Below are 20205 nucleotides of genomic sequence, written 5' to 3'. Positions count from 1 at the left end.
GAAAGTTACAGCCTGAGATGCTCTCCTGCTCCAAAGCTGTGATATTATGGTTTCTCCCATCTGACATGAAAATCATGGTGTTTTCCTTCACATAGTGTTAGGAACTAAACATATCAGAAAAATATTGGATTTGTTGATGTAATATAAGCATCCTCGTAACATCATGATAATTCTTTATGATTGTTGAACAATCTTTTTAGTGCTGAACATTAACATTTACAAATGCAGTGTCTCAATTGTTCAGAATTTTATTTCCACTTTTTCTTTGTCTCTCTCAAACGATCTATCTTTTCTATACCTATCTTGACATTGAATTCACTATTTCAATTTACATTTTCGTGTTCAGACTCTGTGGCGTTCACTACTATTTTCCCTGTCCACACAGGCTTGAGATGCTTTATTGAGCACCAATTTGGTTCTATAATTACAACAGGTTTCAGCACAAAGTCTTATAGCAATTTATGGTCAAGAAGTGTAATGAATGGCTGAAATCCCATTCATCACTCACAGTGAAATCCAACTAATTCTAAAAATCAAACTGCAACATTGGTACTTCTTCAAATGGGAATATTACACGTCATGTAATTGTAAACAAAGTACTGGTTGAGGCTAATGTTGATGACTTGAGTCACAATCTGATGAATGTTAACTCCCAATTTAGAAAGTGGGAATCCAGTGGGAATTTCACAAAGTATAGTAAAGAAGAAATCACAACTGATAAAGGAAACTTAACGTTTTCAGCAACCTCGATTTGTGACAATACTAAGTGGAAGATCGTGGTGCAGTTTCACTTGTTTGTTCACATCTTGAATAGCCTTCAGATCATGGATAGAGTGGCAGCCGTATAGATGAAGCAACTTTAGTCTACAAACAAGAAAAAGCATATCTAGAATATGGCATTAAATACACACGAAGAAACTCAGTTTACAGTGATTAAACACACATTGACGCAACCAAAATCAACGCAATGACAACATTTTATTCATTAAATCTTTGTGCAATATGCCGTCTAATGGAAACAGAAGAAATTCCTGCGTCCAGGCTTAAATGGAAGCCCCAAGCTGCAAAAGAATGTGTTTACAATTTCAACCTTCATTTTCACTTTCTATTCCATTACAAATTGAACCATTTCGGAGCAAGAAAATTATAGTAAATGATCCCAAAAGCAATAAACAAAAGAGAGGTGAAACAATGCAGTATTACATTTCTTTCAATTTTTACATTAAGGTGATACACTTTGCCTCCCCTTTAGAAGTTCAGATAACAAGGTCCATCTAAAAGATTGAACTCGATCAGGTGAATAGGACGAGCATGACAGCTGGCCAGGATCATGTTTCATTCAACCCACTGGAAAATTTACTGATCTATGAACTGGTTTCTGGATTCTATCATTCTGTAGCAATGTAAGTTATAACACATGACCTGCACCACCCTCTTCATGTTTGGGCTATTTAAATAACAACTTGTTATGAACACAGATTCTAAGCAAAATTATTTAATTAAAATTTCCATACGTACCGTCTGCAGCTTTTACATAACTTTTTAATGGTATCTTCAGTAATTTCTTTGCAGAAACTGAGTTTCACACATTCTAAGTTTTGATTGCAGTAGACAGCCAATAGACAAATCCTAGGTTGAGTAAAAGGATGCAAATATACCAGTGCGGTCAATATATTCAATTGTCTGTAATTTAATTTGTGCAGAAGACTACAAGCATTTCCAAGGCAGCTGGGAACCAGTTAACTAAACTGAAGGTTTTGACTTAAGAAATGTCAGCAGCAAAATAAGCAATTTACACTGTCCAAATAAAATTCATTGACTTATTGAAGATAACATTCACAAATTATTCATTACAATTCTTTTGTTGGATCAGGTTGACTCTCAGTAAAAGTTTAAAGTCAGTCTAAGACAATTGTCAGTTTAAGATATTACCTGCGTGTGTGTAAAAATTTAGTATTGATAGTGCAAAGTTTGTGTCAAAATTTATAATGCCGTTTCATACTGCATATATTAAGAATTCACATCACAGTCACCTAACATTTATAAAGAAGAAATATTTCAAATTCAATAATTGATCATATAATGCAAAAAATTGGTAGTGTCTTGTCATGGGTGCAAAGCAGCAATCCACTATCCTAATTCTATCTATCAAATAACTGCCTGGCCTTGAGAGTAACACTTTCAATCTAGTGGTGGGATAGCAATGAGGTCTGACGTCCTCCCAACCAGCCAACATTAGCAGGACCCTCACCCCTTACCCTTTGAATGGGATAATTCATAAACAGGTTCCCAGAAAGATCCCTGCCAGCAAACAGGACACTATAGCAATCCCAAGCCTACAGAGCCTAAAGAAGTTCATTTGTTGCACAAGACTGTTAGCCTCAAAGGTTTAACTCAGAAGCTTTGGGGTAGTTCCTCCCACTGATTTAAATGAAGCCTCTGGGAGAAGCTAGTCATTTCTAAGTAATGATTCTATGGTGATGTGAGTTGCTAGTCACTGCTTATTGTCTACAACCATGTGGCATAGGCTTAGTTATTATATTCAAAGAAACAACAATGTCTCTTACCTAGGGTAAATATAGTTAACCAGTCCTGGGCAAATATACCCTGGTGTGTTACTGTTGCACATTAAACTAGTTTGTGTTACTCAAGTATGTGCCTCCTCTGCTGAAGATTTACTACTGGTTAATCCTTCATCAGTTAATACTAGTCAGCCCCAAAAGACAGGTTTTACAAGGAGGGTCATTAGCAGCATATCCACCCAATGAAGAAAAACCAAAAGAACTGCAGATGCTGTAAATCAGGAACAAAAACAAAGTTGCTGGAAAAACTCAGCAGGTCTGGCAGCATCTGTGAACAGGGCCCGAAGTGTTAACTCTGTTTTTTCCTTCATAGATGGTGCCAAACATGCTGAACTTTTCCAGCAACTTTGTGTTTGTTCCACGCAGTGAAGATTCTAGCAAATCACATACCAGCTGTGGACATCTCTAGTAGTAGAGTAAATCCATGACGAGAAAAGTTGAGTTTTAGTTCTTAATTCTAGGCAATGCGAGGCCTAAGCGGTAACTATCGGAATGGACAAGGAACAGCTTAATATTGAGCTTCCTTATTAACAGACATTATTCATGTTATCACCCTGTGCTTAACAAAATTTTTAACAATGCAGCCCTGGGGACAAGTACAGGCTGTGATGATGCAGATATTTATACATTGTAGTGGCTACGTGTATAAAGATTTTTATGAATAAGGTATACTTTTGAAATAAAAAATATAAATATTGCCTCAGTAGAGTTCTGAGGGGCTAGGGCTGCTCAAACAGCATTTTGTTTCCCTGCTATTTCTGCCAGGATGCTGCTCAATATTTGGTGTAACCAGTCTGATATCAATTGAGTTCACTGGATTGTCCACACTTGGCTGTGATATGCACCACTCGTCTTGATCTAATTTACACTGCCCAATGGAAACAGCCAGAGGTGTTTTCATCTTGCATAATCTGTAATTTATATTGAAACAGTGACTGGCAAAATTTAAGCAAACTTCAACAGCATGGAATAGTTCAGTATGAGTTTGCACACAGCGGACTAGCTACCAGTTGTCCAGTGAACTGTGGTGATATCAAATTTGCAGACATATTGCGACAAATTACTGGCCAATTTGCATGTTAATTATTACATGCATTATTCAATAGCATTGGCTGAATTTGATTATTCTTTTGGCTAAGTGCGAATCATGGCCATATGGTGTGGAGTGATTCTTGATGCAAGGACAAATGAGTTTTCTCACCTATCTTAGCAAACTTCCTGAATTAATTATTATTTGAGCTCTCATAGCAAGAATCATATCCTATCTCCACCTGTCAGGGAAGATCACTGCCCTCTCTCCTGCACTATTGACCAGTCCTTATGACTCTGGAGATGGCACTGATATGGGTGGCAATATCTGACCATCCTGGCATCAAATGTTTATTATTTGAGCTCTCACAGCAAGAATCACAACCTATCTCCACGAGTCAGGGAGGAACTCACTGCTAAGCAGAGGTCTTCTACAAGACCAGCATCCCTTGGGGTCATGCCATTTTTCAAAGCACACTGTGCAGCTATAGAAATACCGCGATCTGGAGGCTCTTCTGCTCACCGTTAGGCACATTGGAGATGACAGAGAAGGAGAATATGCCACCATCCTTCTCAGAGCAGGACCTGGAGGTCCTTGTGAATGTGGTGCTGGAGAGGAGAGGAGTCCACTTTCTGGAGGACCAGCAGAGGAGGTCATGCCAACATATGATACCAGTATGGTCAGTCATTGCTACCCATATCAGTGCTATCTCCAGGGTGATAAGGACTGGTCAACAGTGCAAGAAGAAAGTCAATGAGCTTCTCTGCTCCACCAGGGTAGGTGTAATACTCTACTCTCTGCTGCCTCATACTCAAGTGTGCCACCACTGCAAATGCTCTGACACCCGCTCTACTGCATGTAACAGCTTTCCTCACTTCGGCCTTTTACCACCCCACCCCTGCAATACTCCCACATCACTGACACTGCACGCCCGCCACACTGCTTTCTCATTCCTTTGGAACACCTCAACACCTATTCCCACAAATGCACCAGCAGTAACACCCAATTCTGTCTTACTCATTCACCAGCTTTATGTCACAGCAGCAAAAGACATCCTATAACATGACACAGCAATGTTAGACAATCCATTGCGTCACCCCTTCCAAGGATTCTCGCCCTGGCCAGAGAAGACAGGGTCCACTCCTGTAGAGATACAGAGACACCCATGCCCCAACACCCAAATCAGTAACACTTGTCAACCCACTGCAACAGTCACATTAACCAGGTATCAAACCCTGTGACTAACCATTGGTTGCAATGTCATCTGCCTCTTCTGTCGCTATAGGTGGAGTTCCCATAGAGAAAATATCCCTAGCCTCCCTGGATGATCATTCAGTCACATTGAAGGGGCTATTGTCTGCCTCCTTGACCCCTCAGCATAGGCAATGACATCTTACTGGGCTTTGAGATGTCACCTACTGAGCTCCGCACTGACAGCTGCAAAGACAAAGAGAAAGGGAGAAACACTGCAGGTGTCAGAGGACTGCAGCAGTTGCACTGGTCCGCATTGCTGAGAAGCTGCAGTGATGCAGCCAGTCCTGCAAACATCTGACTGACTCCATGGAGAAGTTGGCAGTTGCCATGGACAAAGAGCCCCAGGACAGGGTCTACTGGAGAGTCCACAACATATGCATTTTGTTGCCCATTCATTAGTTCTCAGGACTGAAGGCAGGGTGACTGGGTCAAGGAGCCTTCAGCCTGGTCCACAAAGAGACAGGACAGTGCCAGGAGGTATCAGCAAAAGTTTGATCCACACATAGGCCCCTTGACAGTGTCCACTGAGAAGACTACTGGAGTGCTGAGCCCTACACCTCCAGCCTGCCTGGCCTTGTCTGAGCCATGAAAAGTTCCAACCAAGGAAGTTCAACTTACAAATGTCCAAGCTTCCCGATTAAACCTCCAGGGCTATCAGGCTTCGCTATGGAGAAGATTCCCTCCACTCCATCTGCAAAGTAGGGGAGCTCAGTGTTTCATAGTGAGAGGGAGATAAGGAGAAAAGTGTATAAATGTCACACATAGGTGACAGCTGGAAAACTTTTACATAGTTTGTTGATCATTATAACTGATGTAAATACTTAGTCTACAGTTTATTCAGAAAACAATTTCATGTTTCGAGGTTCTTTCAACAATTACATTATGTGAATAATTAAAACATTTAATAAAACATCACATTTCACCATTCATCTGGTTGTTCTTGTCTAGGTGTGATGTATGTGACATTACTCCTTAGGCAGTAACAAAGTGCAATTACAAGTAGACAACAAGAGACAAGTGTGGAAGCAGAGATAGCAATGTGTGCACAGGGCACCGGCTCACTCCTCATCCGCTCGAGCCACCTGATCCGCCAACACTGACTCACAGCTGCCCAGGCCCCTAGGCTATGGAAACACATGTCCCGACTGTGACAGTCTTCCTCTGGACCAGCCCCTATGGGAACAAAAGGATTGACCCGTAAACCACTCTTTGCAGCTCAAAGGCATGGATGCACCCCAAATCAGGCTAGCTCATCTGGACACCTGACCATGGGCCAAAGCTCGAGATTGGTATGTGAGGCTGCCTTTGGCTGCCACAAAAATGGAGAGATTGCCATGATGACACTGAAGTTTCAAATTCAAGGCACTGCAAATGAGAAATAGAAACAGACAGAAAGGTCAGGTACTTTAGGTCTTCACATGTGGATATTTTAATTAGCAGGTTCTTTGGAGTTTGAACAAGAACTCAATAGACACAATGATGTTGAAAAGAGTGCTCGCTCATTAAATGTGGTAGTAGAAGTACTATCATGTAGCAATGAGTGATCTGAAGTAAGTCCATTTTTTAAAAGATGTTTTCTGATTGTAAAATAACCTATTTTAAAATAATCCACTGATTAATGATAGACACACACCTCACTCACCTACCTACCCACAACGCAAGAAATTGCTTCTAAACAGTGGCTGGCTGCTAAACTAGCGTCATGTTTAAATCATGGGTCATCAATTAGCTGCAAAATTGAGAGCTGAAGCCAGGCTTTGAATTAGACATTTCTTACACTCATTATACTCATTCAATGTCCTTTAACAAAAATACCCCTCTTTGCTTCTCTTTCAGCTTCAAATGATTGGCAATATCATATTCCATCTTGGTACTCAATATAAGGAGAAAATATTAAGCTTGTAATCACACACTAACATACACCAACATACTCAATAATACACACTTAGTATTGTCAGCCTAGACTTTCCATAGTAATTGGTAATCACATTCAGATTACCACTCCACTTCTACTTTTCAGTGCCTTGATGCTGCTATGCATTTCTGGCCAACTCATTGCTTCGTTAATCTGTTTAAATGATGTTAACCCGAGGATAAATATTACTCAGTGGATAACTCACCTATCTTCTTTGAAATTGTGCCATTAGATCTTTTATGTAAAATGAAAAGGGAATGTGGTTCTCAGTTTAATACATCATCTGAAAGATGCCATCTCTAATAATCCAACAATACCCCGGTAGTGCACTGGAAGGTCACCATACATATTTGAGTCCAAGACTCCTTTTTAATTTAGTCCAAGCTATGTATCATTTTTTTCTATATCTTAAAAGTTTCTAATTTTCAATCTGTGTTGGTTGCAAAGTTGAAGACATATTGTCATGACAACGGAAAGAACCCAGAAGTACTATGGACAATTTAAAACTTTTAAATTTAAAATGTGTTTTGTGAAGTAGGGCTGTTAGGGACAAAGAAAGTCTGCACATGTAAATTCAGTCACTGCCTGACAAAGCCCTTTGTGAGACCATGGAATGTTTTACCTGTAGAATGTCAAGGAAACTTCAAACACAGATAAGTACAGCAGGAAGCGATAACGAGGGGCTGACAATCTTCCGCCTTCTTAGCAGAAATCCAACTCTTAAGAATTTCTTTATTTGTTGTAACGGCAAAACACAAAGTTAAAAACTGACTGCAGCATTGGCCTGTTTGTGCTAGTGGAGAAAAGATAGGCTAATGTAAGAAGAAACTGCACCAGTGAAACTGGATTTGGGTGCTAGTGTACTGTGAACATCACAGTTAAAGAACAATCCACTGATCACCCTTACATTGCAGGTAAAAGTATTCTTTGGCTGTCTGTGCAAGAAGCCAGCTAGCTAACAAATCAGTCAAAGGGAAACAGGAAAATAGAAAGACCATTTTACCAACCAACACCCAAAGTGAAGAACATCAAAGGATCTTAACTAAGTCAAGAATCCAGAAATCAATCAGGGTGTCAGGGATTGGGAACTAGAACTGTAGGTCAGCATGTGGAGTGATTGAGGAGAAAGTAGAAGCCAAGTCAAGTCTAACAAGAAAACAGGCTGGGTCGGGCTACTGATCATGGTGGAACTATTGGTCAGAAGCTTATTTATTTTGTTGCTAGCAGTCTATCAGGTATGGCACTTGAACTCAGAGCATGGATTAGTACAGGTGCACGGCTGCACAAAGAGAGTTTATCTTGGAGGGCTATATGGGTAGAATTCAAGAATAAGAAATTTGCAGTCAGTAGGTAGGATTATACTATAGGCCTCCCAATCGCCAGCAGGAGGTAAAGGAACAAATATGTGAGCAGATCATTGAAAAATATAAAAACAACAGGTTTGTTGTAGGGGATGATTTTAACTCCCCCAATATTGACTGGGATTCCCTTACTGCCAGGGGCTTGGATGGGGCAGAATTTGTTAGGTGCATCCAGGAGTGTTACTTGAAACAACATGTACATAGTCCAACTGGGAAGGCGTTCTGAGGAATAAGTCTGGCCAGGTAATTGAAGTTTTAATGGGGGAGCATTTGGAAATAATGATCAGAATTTAATAAGTTTTAATACAGTTATGAATAAGAATAAGGCTGGTCCAAGGGTGACAAATTTGGGAAAGCTAGTCATAATAGTATGAGGCAGGAACTGGAGAAATTAGACTGGGAGTGGCTGTTTGAGGGTAAATTCACATCTAGCATATGGGAGTCTTTTAAAGACCAATTCATTAGAGTATAGGACAAGCATGTTCCTGTGAGAATGAAAGATAAGAATGGCAGGATTCAGGAACTCTGGATGGCAAGAGGTATTGAAAATTTAGTCAAAAATAAAAAGAAAGCACATGTAAGGTTTACAGAACTGAAGTCAGACAAATACCTTGAGAAATATTATGGCAACAGGAAAGAACTTAACAAGAAACTAGGAGAGCTGAGAAATGCTATATAATGTCCTTTATAAGTAGAATTAAGGAGAATCCAAGACATTTTAAATGCATGTTAGAAGAAAGTGGTAGCTCGGGAAAGGAGAGGTCCACTAAGGGATAAAAGAAAGAGTTAATGGGTGGATTCAAAGAAAGTGGATGATGTCCTCAATGAGTAGTTTGCTTTTGTATTCATCAAGAGAAGGGCATAGATGATGTTAAGGTTAGGAAGAGGCACACTGATATTCTAGAGCATGCTGATATTAAAAAGGACAAAACGGGGAAAGCTTTGTCAGTTAAGGTAAAGGAAAATCCAATGAGATTCTACAAGTACATGAAGGGCAAAAGAGTAATTAGGGAGAGCATAGTGCCCCTTAAAGATCAATGAGATCATCTACAAGTGGAGCTACAGGAGGTAGATGAGATCCTAAACAAATGTTTTGCATCAGTATTTACATTGGAGAAAGACATGGAAGTGAGAGAACTCAGTGAAATAAATAGTGATGTCTTGGAAAGAATCCACATAACAGTACAGGAAGTGATGGAGGTCTTAAAACACATAAAGGTTGATAAATTGACCACCCTCCCACCACACCATCACCCCACCCCCACCCCCAAAGAAACCTGATCAAGTGTATCCCAGGACATTGTGGAAGCTAAGAAAGAAATTGACAGCCACAGGTGAGTTATCAGAAGACTAGACTGAGGCTAATGTTGTGCCATTGCTCAAGAAAGGCTCAAGGAAAAGCCACGAGCCACAGACCAGTGGGCCTGACATCTGTGTGTAAGTTATTGAAAGGTATTCTGATCTATATGCATTTGAAAAGGCAACAACTGATTAAAGATAGTCAGCATGGCTTTGTGCATGAGAAATCGTGTCTCACAAATTTGATTGAGTGTTTGAAGAGGTGACCAAGAAGACAGATGAAGGCTGAGCTAAGGATGTTGTTTACATGGATTTTAACAAGGCCTTCAACAAGGTTCTGCATGGTACACTGGCTAGTAAGGTTAGATTATAAGAGATCCAAGGTGAGCTAGTCAATTGAATAGAAAATTAGCTCGACAGTAGGAGACAGAGGGTGGTGGTACAGGGTTGTTGTGCAGACTGCAGGCCTGTGACCAGCTGTATGCTGCAAGAATCGGTGCTGGATCCGCTTTTGTTTATCAATTATATAAGCCATTTGGATGAGAGTACAGGAGGTATTGTTAGTAAGTCTGCAGATGACACCAAAATTGATAGTACAAGGGACAATGAAGAAGGTTAACAAAGAGTACAACAGGATCTTGCTTAACTAGGCCAGTGGACTAAAGAATGGCAGATGAAGTTTAATCCAGATCAATGCAATGTGTTGCACTTTAATAAGACAAACCAGGGCAGGACCTACACAGTTAACATTAAGTCCCTAGGGGAGTGTTGTTAAACGGAGAGATCAGAATGCAGGAACATAATTACTTGAAAGTGGTGTCACAAGTAGACAGGATGATGAAGGTGGTGTTTGGCACACTTGCCTTCATCAGTTAGAGCATTTGTGCAGCTGTTAGGATGTCGTGTTATGGTTGTACAAGATATTGGTTTGGCTACATTTAGAGTACTGCATTCAGTTCTGGTCGCTCTGGAAAGGGTGCAAAAAAAATGTACATGGACATTATCAAGACTGGAAGGTTTGCGTTATAAGGAGATGCAGGATAGGCTGGACTTTTATTGGAGTATAGGCAGCTGAGGGGTGACCTTATAGAGGTTTATCAAAATAATGAGGGGCTTAGGTTTAAGGAGAGGGAGGAAAGACTTAAAAAGGGACCTGAGGGGCAACTTTTTCACACAAAGCATGGTGAAAATATGGAACAAGCTGCCAGAGGAAATGGTAGAGCCAAGTACAATTACAGCATTTAAAAGACATTTGGCTAGGTAAATGGATAAGGAAAATTTACAGGGATATGGGCCATATGCAGGCAAACGGGACTAGTTCAATTTAGGAAACCTGGTCGGCATGGACGAGTTGGGCCAAAGGGCCTGTTTCCATGTTGCATGATTCTATGGCTAACAGCCTAAGGAAATAGTGCTGGGTGTCTTGAAAAGTATTAAGGTATGTCTATCCCCAGAGCCTGATTGCATCTGTCCCAGGATAGTGAGGGAGGGACGGAAGGAGATTGCTGAGGCCTTGACAGAGATCCTTGTATCCGTTTAGCCACAGGCCAGGTCCCAAAGACTAGAGATTAGCCATTGTGGTTCTCTTTTTTTAAAAGAAGGGCAACAGGGATAATCCAGGAAATATAGACTGGTGAGCCTTACATCATTGTAGGGAAATGATTTGAGAAAGTAAACTGGATTAATTCACATTCAGAAAATATTTATTAGGAGTGGTCAGTATGGCTATATGTGGGGGTGGTACTGCCACATAAACTTGACTCAGTTTTTTGAGAAAGTGACAAAGATGTTTGATGAGGTTAGAGCAGTGGATATTGTCTACATGGACTTTACTAAAGCATTTGAGAAGATCCCTCATGGTAGGCTGGTTTCGGAAGATTTTAGTATGGGATGCAAGGTAAATTACATACTAAATCGGCTTGGTCATTGATGACAGAGGGTCGTAGTGGAGGAGTGATTTTCTGACTGAAGGTCTGTCACCAGTGATGTTCTATAAGGATCGGTACTAGGACTCCTGTTATTTGTAACGATTTTGATGAAAATGTAGACAGTCTACTTTGGAACCTTTGGATAACAAGAAGATTGGTGGAGGTTGGATAGTGAGGAAGGTTATCAAAGGATACAGCAGGATATAGATCAGCTGGAAAGTTGGGCAGGGAAATGGCAGACAGAATTTAATCGAGGTAAATGTGAGGTGAAGCATTTTGGGAAGTCATATCCAAGGGGAATGTATACAGTAAATAGCAGACCCTTAGGGCATTGATATTCTGAGGGATCTTGGGGTGGAAGTCCCTGAAAGTAGCAACAGAAGTCGATGAGGTGATAAAAAAAGATGAACGGCATGCTTTTTTTCATCAGTCAGGGTATTGAATATAAAAGTTGATAAGTCATGTTGCAGCTGTATAAAGCTTTAGTTAGATCACATTTGGAGTATTGTGGGCAGTTCTGGTCATCACACTAAAGGAAGGGCATGGAGGGTTTGGAGAGGGTGTGAAAGAGGTTTACCAAGATGTTGTCTGGATTGGAGTGTATTAGCAGTAAGGATAGGTTGGACAAACTTGGATTGTTTCACTAGAGTTTCGGAGGCTAAGGGATGACATGATTGAAGTATTGTACAATAATGAGGCAAAGATAAGTGGATAATCAGAGTCCTTTTCCCAGGGTGTAAGTGTAAAATACTAGGGCAATAGGTCAAAGGGGAGAGGAAATATTTAAAGGAGATTAGAGAGGCAAGTTTGTTTTAAACTAGGGGGTGATAGATGCTAGGAATGCTCTGCCAAGGGAGGTGGAAGAGACAGATATGACAGCAACATTGAAGAGGTATTTAGACAGACACTTGAACGGGCAGAGAACAGACAGATATGGACCACATGCAAGTAGATGGGATTCGTTTAGATTGGCATTATGGTCAGCACAGATACTGTGGGCTGAAGGGCCTGTTCCTGAGATGTACCGTTCTATGTTCTATTAGACTAGACGTGTTCTACTATTTATTCTTCATGTATTGCCCAGCGAGACTAATCCATATATCTTTAACCTTTATAATGTTTTTGTGTCCACTTCTTATTCCTAATCTGTGTGTTGTGTTATGATTCTTTCTGTATTTATTAATGAATGATTTCAGACTTTTGTTATGTCAAGAAAGCCTAGTCAAGTTGGTTTTTTCTAAAAAGTAAAGTCACTTGGTCTGGGAATAAGACATCCACAAGGAAGGGATTCTTTTTAAGCAAGCCTTGTTGCATCTAATGTTGGCGGTCGTATTGGTGGGGTGGGGAGGATGGAATTAAAAAAATGGAAGCCAGGTCAATCATCCTCACATCTGAATGTAATGTTTTGGGGTATCTGTCTTGAACTGTACTAACTTGAGGAACCTCACCCCAGGTCTGATAACCATATCCATGTTCAAACTCTCAGGGATCATTGAGAACATGATGGCCACTATGTGCCAAACAATGAGGCAACCTCTGAGCTTTCTCCCCACCTCTTACATGGTATTTGAATAATGCTGACATCTATGACAGTTTCCATGAGACAAAGTTATCTCTACCTCAAGGATGGGCTGCTAACGTTTTATGCTTCTCAGGCTTCCAATCACAAAAATAACGAACCACCCATGAAGCAAACTGACAATTAGGTGCTTGCATGAAAATTGCAAACATGCCATTTTCAGACAACTTGCTGCTGCTTTCTGTTTCACAATTCCAGTTTCGTAAGAACAGCACATTAAGATCACATTGAGAATCATACATGTATCCTGCATCATGGCACTTTACCTAAATGCTCATAGTATTCGGAATTAACAGCACAAATCATCTTGAATGATTACGATGTGGTAGGCATCACACAGACAATGGTTGCAGGGAGTTCAGGACTGGCAGTTAAACATGCAAAGATTTACAACTTATCAAAAAGACAGGCGGGGGGGTGGGGTGCCTTGTTAGTTAAGAATGAAATTAAATCTACGGCACTGAATATCATAGGGTCAGAGGATGTGGAGCCTGTGTGGGTGGAGTTGAGTAACCACAAAAGGCAAAAAAAAACCTGTAATGGGAGTTTTGTACAGACCTCCTAACAGTGATCAGGACCAGGGGCACAAGATGCTCCGGGAAATAGGTAGGGCATGTCTGAAAGACAAGGTCACAGTATCATGGGGGACTTCAATATGCGGGTGGACTGGGTGAATACTGTTGCCAGTGGATCCAAAGAAAGGGAATTCATGGAATGTTTACAGGATGGCTTTTTGGAACAGCTTGTGATGGAGCCCACAAGGGAGCAGGCTATTCTGGACTTAGTGCTATGTAATGAGCCAGACTTTACAAAAGATCTTAAAGTAAGGGAACACTTAGGAGGCAGTGATCATAATATGGTAGAGTTCAGTCTGCAGTTTGAAAGCGAGAAGGCAAAATCGGATGTAATGGTGTTACAGTTAAATCTAGGTAATTACAGGGGCATGAGAGAGGAATTGACAAAAATTGACTGGAAGCAGAGCCTAGCGGGGAAGACAGAACAGCAACAATGGCAGGAGTTTCTGTGTATAATTGAGGACACAGTACAGAGGTTCATCCCAAAGAAAAGAAAGGTCATCTCGGGTGGGATTAGATAGCCATGGCTGACAAAGGAAGTCAGGAAATGTATCAAAGAAAAAGGGAAGCCTATAAAGTGGCCAAGAGCACTGGGAAATCAGAAGATTGGGAAGGCTATAAAAACTAACAGAGGTTTACAAAGAGAGAAATAAGGAAGGAGAGGATCAAATATGAAGGTAGGCTAGCTAGTAATATTAGAAATGATAGTAAAAGTTTCTTTCAAACCGTAAGAAACAAACAAGAGGCGAAAGTAGACAGTGGGCCACTCCAAATTAAGGCTGGAAGGCTAGTGATGGGAGATAAGGAAATAGCTGAAGAACTTAATAAGTACTTTGCGTCAGTCTTCACAGTGGAAGACATGAGTAGAATGCTAACAATTAAGGAGAGTCAGGGGCCAGAGTTGAGGATGGTAGGCATTACAAAAGAGGAAGTGCTAGAACAGCTAAAAGGTCTAAAAATTGATAAATGTCCTGGCCCTGATGGGCTACATCCTAGAGTTCTGAGGGAGATGACTGAGGAAATAGCGGAGGCTTTGGTTGTGATCTTTCAAAAGTCACTGGAGTCAGGGAAAGTCCCAGATGATTGGAAAATTGCTGTTGTAACCCCCTTGTTTAAGAAAGGATCAAGACAAAAGATGGAAAATTATAGGCCGATTAGCCTAACCTCGGTAGTTGGCAAAATTCTAGGATCCATTGTCAAGGATGAGATTTCTAAATTCTTGGAAGTGCAGGGTCGGGTTAGAACAAGTTAGCATGCATTTAGTAAGGGAGGTCGTGCCTGACAAACCTGTTAGAATTCTTTGAAGAGGTAACAAGTATGTTAGACCAGGGAAACCCAGTAGATGTTATCTATCTAGGCTTCCAAAAGGCATTGATAAGGTGCCTCATGCGAGTCTGCTGAGTAAGGTGAGTGCCCATGGTGTTCGAGGTGAGCTACTGGCTTGAATTGAGGATTGGCTGTCTGACAGAAGGCAGAGAGTTGGGATAAAAGGCTCTTTTTCGGAATGGCAACCAGTGACAAGTAGTGTCCCACAGGGTTCAATGTTGGGGCCGCAGCTGTTCACTTTATATATTAATGATTTGGATGAAGTGACTGGGGGCATTCTGGTGAAGTTTGCTGATGATATGAAGATAGGTGGACAGGCAGATAGTACTGAGGAGGTGGGGAGGCTGCAGAAAGGTTTAGACAGTTTAGGAGAGTGGCCCAGGAAATGGCTGATGAAATTTGACGTGAGCAAATGCGGGGTTTTGCACTTTGGAAAAAAGAATATAGGCATGGACTATTTTCTAAACAGTGAGAAAATTCGTAAAGTCGAAGTACAAAGGGATCTGGGAGTGTTGGTCCAAGATGCTCTAAAAGTTAACTTGCAGGTAGAGTCCGTAATTAAGAAAGCGAATGTAATGCTGTCGTTTATCTCAAGAGGGTTAGAATATAAAAGCAGTGATGTGCTTCTGAGACTTTGTAAAGCTCTAGTTAGGCCCCATTTAGAAAACTGCATCCAATTTTGGGCCGGACACCTCCAGAAGTACATACTGGCACTGGAGCGTGTCCAGTGGAGATTCACACGGATGATCCCTGGAATGGTAGGTTTAACGTATGATGAACGGCTAAGGATCCTGGGATTGTATTCATTAGAGTTTAGAAGGTTGAGGGAGATCTAATAGAAACTTATAAGGTAATGTATGACTTAAAAAGGGTGGACGCTGGGAAGTTGTTTCCGTTAGGCGGGGAGACTAGGACCCATGGGCACAGCCTTAGAATTAGAGGGGGTGAATTTAAAATGGAAATGAGGAGACATTTCTTCAGCCAGTGAATGGTGGGCCTGTGGAATTCATTGCCACGGAGCACAGTGAAGGCCGGGACATTAAATGTTTTCAAGGCAGAGATTGATAAATTCTTGATCTCACAAGGAATCAAGGGCTATGGGGAGAGTGCAGGGAAGTGGAGTTGAAATGCCCATCAGCCATGATTAATGGCAGAGTGGACCTGATGGGCCGAATGGCCCTACTTCCACTCCTGTGTCTTATGGTCTTATGCCAGCTTTTGCGTTCTCCATCTTTTCTTCCCACGTTCCCCCCACCCCAACGGTTTGACCCCATATAAATTTTGATAGCTTTTTTGACCTCCTCTTCAAATATCATGTCCACTTTGTAAATCTTCTAAATTAAATGTTCAACTTCACTAACTTTACCTGTGCATTTCTCTCATGCATTCCTAGTGCCCCGTTTGTATTTTAATTTTTCTTTTGTTCTTTTGAGTCTGTGGAATGGTGCTTCCTTTTAGATTAATTGATAATTGCATTTCCGTCCCTCTTAGGCATGCAGAAAATTTAAAACATCTGTCTAGCCGTTTCATATTCTCCTTCACATTCATCTGCACCTTTATTCTCTATTTACTTCACATGTACCCTTAGCAATTGTTGTCACAGCTCTGTTGCAACATCCTGACATAAGCAAAGTCACTATATGCGCTCTTCCTCAGTTAAGTGAAGATATGTCCTCCTGAGTTTACACACACTGTCAATGGGATATGGATTCCTATGGGTGCATTCACTTCTATCCAGACAATTTGCAGCTGCAGTTCTACTTAGCCCTTCTTCCTGTTACATTTCTTTCACATGTCAGTGTGGTATTTTCAGAAGTGTTCCCAAGCAAATTAAGTATGGTTGTTAGACATTAGGATTCCTTACAAACTGAATTTTCCTAGTATTTGTTATGTAGCATGAGATTCACTTAATAGCTACTCATCAGTAATAAAAATTTTCAACATTCTAGCATGGGAAAGCAAAAAGGAGGAACTATGAGAAACATGGAGGTCACGATATGAATTGAACTATCATCAATCTGGGTCAAATGAATCTTATTGTCAGTGTTAATGATCAGAGATAATAGGAACCGCAGATGCTGGAGAATCCAAGATAACAAAGTGTGGAGCTGGATGAACACAGCAGGCCAAGCAGCATCTTAAGAGCACAAAAGCTGACATTTCAGGCCTAGACCCTTCATCAGAAAAGGGGGATGGGGAGTGGGTTGTGAAATAAATAGGGAGAGAGGGGGAGGCAGGCCAGAGATGGAGACAAAAGAAGATAGGTGGAGAGGAGAGTATAGGTGGGGAGGTAGGGAGGGGATAGGTCAGTCCAGTGAGGACAGACAGGTCAAGGAGGCGGGATGAGGTTAGTAGGTAGGAAATGGATTTGTGGCTTGATACCATTGGGCTGCATCTTGGGGCCTGGGATGGGGGTGAGGGATAAGGTGTGGGGGCAAGTGTAGCACTTCCTGCGGTTTCAAGGGAGGGTGCTCTCTTACATCAGCCTTAGGGAAGAACTATTTATTTCAAAACCCTCTCCCCATCCCCCTCTCTGATGAAGGGTCTAGGCCCAAAACGTCAGCTTTTCTGCTCCTGAGATGCTGCTTGGCCTGCTGTGTTCATCCAGCTCCACACTTTGTTATCTTATTGTCAGTGTGTTGTTTTGAAAACAAGAAGCATTTGTTCTTAGAAAGAACGGTACTCTAACCCTCAGACGAAGACAGGCAATGGGATACCAATCATCTCAAGTCCTGAGTAGCTGTCCCACGGCAATTGGTCAAGAGGGGTTAGACAGGCGATTGACATTGCACTGATGGCCAAATCCCCAAAATGCGGTCTATGAACATGAGGGGAGTAATGGGCAAGAAGATCCAAGTGAGCAAGCTACACTGTCTCCTTAGTGGATTAGTAGGAGCTCTCTTACATCCGCCTTAGGGAAGAACAATGACTGTTGGAACTGAGACAACAAAGATTACCAGAGACCACAACAATACAGTGTAAGACCACTGGGACTTGCGCATTACCTCTACTCCTCCAATCTGCAGAACAGTTCCAGGATCAGTAAAGTATTTTTATCTAACACAGGTTGTATATTTCCTCTCTTTCCCTAATTAACTGATATACCATATCTACGCAACCACTTCTCTACTATCAGAAACTTGCAAGATATCATTGACTGCCCAAATGAGGTACCTGTGATCACGATCCCCTAAAATCAATATGTATCTAAAGCTGCTTAAGATTTTAGAACATTGTAGACCTACTTCTAGCAAGTTAATACCATCTTAAGTAGCCAAAAACATAATCTAAATTACCAGATTTTCACCTAAACATTTGGAGTATTCTAAATCAGAGGAAAGAAAAAGAGCTGCACTTATGAAACATCTTTCATTGCTCCGAACATTCCAAAATGCTTGACAGCCAATTAACTTCTTTGGGAAAGTTGCAATATAAAGGGCAATCTTTTAAACAATACTGTAAAAGTTACCTCCCGACTTGCATTATTGCCTCTAATCTGTGGGAAAATTGAGAAAGAAAAATGATAGTCTTGATTGATCTAATTTGTATGTATTTCTGAAGTCATGGAGTCAAAAAGCACCGAAGAGGGCCTTCAGCCCTCGAGTCTGTGCCTACTTATCTATACTAATCCCATTTTCCAGTGCTTTGGAGATAGTAGGAACTGCTGATGCGGGAGAATCTGAGATAACACGGTGTGAAGCTGGATGAAGACAGCAGGCCAAGCAGCATCAGAGGAGCAGGAAAGCTTGACGTTTCAGGTCAGGACCCTTCCTCAGAAAAACACCGTGTTATTCCAGTGCTTTGGCCCTTGGTACTTCTCAGTTAGAGCACTGACCACTTAAAATTGTGAAGGAACTTAATGTCATAGTAAGTGGATCTCCAGCAGTGATTCTCAATGCCGGTTTAATGTGGTAGCAGCAAGATAGAAATAAACTACTTGAACTTTGAGATAGTTTCTAATTAGTTTGGTATTGAGCCAAAATAATCAGGAAAACACCCAAGCAGCTGAAATGAGAGGTTGCATTTGTCGTCATAGTGATGCCAAGGGGTTAGCAACTCATATCAGATGTGATGACAATCACATGCTGCTACATTATATGGATCAAAGAAGCATTAGTACTTTGTCAAACATGCTTGCAAACATTTTAGTAAAACAGAGTCGGTTCCCCTGTTTATCCACTTGAAACGTTGAAGTATAAAAGACCTCTCTTCAAGATTGAACCCTGCGGATTCCTAGACAACAAATGTAACAAATCACAAACTATCAACTTGCCATTATTAGCAGACAGTACCTTATCTTTGTACATACTGGATCTACTCAGCTTGCAATAACCATCCATCTTAACATTGACAAGCATTAAAGTTTTAGTGCTCTCAAGCACCTTATATTACAGGATTACAGCATATTAGTATTGTCTGTTTTCAAACAGAAAAAATATTTTGATAATAATCAGGGAACACTACGTCTGCAAGTAAGACTACCTAGATTAAAATCAGACAGCCAATATTAGATATGTGATCCACCTAATCTAATTAAGTTCTGCATTATGTGCCAAGTCAAATTATGGAAATAAGTCCAATTATATCTCAAACGACAATTCTACAGAGAGTATTACAAGTGCTATACACCACCACCCTGATAAAGCCATCTTGTTTCATATTTAAATCCTTCTCTTGAACTGCTTTCATTGGCTTAAAACTCAAGCTGCTTAATATAATAGCAAAAATGTGTCGAATGAAATGTCTTTTATAAAGTCTACATCTTTTCATTTCTCTCTATTTTGAATTGTGGGCCACAATGGGTAAAGACTAATAGTTCAGTCTATTGGTAAGTAGTCAGAAGAAGCAGCTTATAGGCAAATTGTGAGAAAAGCTAACTTGATATACTCCAATTGTTTATTACTTTAAATCAAGGACTGAGGAAGGAAAAATTGCTGTTTAAAATGAGTTACTGGAACTTATAAAAACTGAAAGAACTGTGGATGCAGTAAATCAGGAACAAAAACAAAGTTGCTGGTAAAGCCCAGCAGGTCTGGCAGCATCTGTGAAGGGAAAAACAGGGTTAACTTTTCGGGTCCGGTGATCCTTCCTCAGAAGGGTCACAGGACCCAAAACATTAACTCTGTGTTTTCCTTCACAGATTTGCCTTATAGGGAGGTTTGTGTGTGTGTGTGTGTGTGTGTGTGTGTGTGTGTGTGTGTGTGTGTGTGTGTGTGTAAGGGTAGGTTTGCCTGGCGACAACATCAGGATTGCTCAACACGACAACAACTGTCTAATTGGCTCCTGGGCATGTGGACAGCCTGTATGAGAACAATAAAGTGGGAAAGATCCCTGAGCTTGTAAAAAGACCACATCC

General features: G+C 41.0%; 1 protein-coding gene across 2 annotated transcripts in view; it reads right to left on the bottom strand.

Moving 5' to 3' along the window:
* Positions 1-239: 239 nt before the first annotated feature.
* The window catches only part of LOC125451055 (uncharacterized), a 114368-nt gene continuing 94402 nt past the window's right edge, over positions 240-20205 (bottom strand). For both annotated transcript variants that reach the window (XM_048527753.2, XM_048527754.2), the window contains 2 exons: positions 1519-1629; positions 240-864 (listed from right to left, as the gene is read on the bottom strand). In XM_048527753.2, coding sequence (XP_048383710.1) covers positions 738-864; positions 1519-1629 — 238 coding nt within the window. In that variant the 3' untranslated portion in view covers positions 240-737. The remainder of the gene's footprint in view (positions 865-1518; positions 1630-20205) is intronic.

The sequence above is a fragment of the Stegostoma tigrinum genome, chromosome 3 (assembly GCF_030684315.1).
Source record: "Stegostoma tigrinum isolate sSteTig4 chromosome 3, sSteTig4.hap1, whole genome shotgun sequence".
NCBI classification, from domain to species: domain Eukaryota; kingdom Metazoa; phylum Chordata; class Chondrichthyes; order Orectolobiformes; family Stegostomatidae; genus Stegostoma; species Stegostoma tigrinum.
This window is presented reverse-complemented; position numbering and strand designations above follow the sequence as displayed.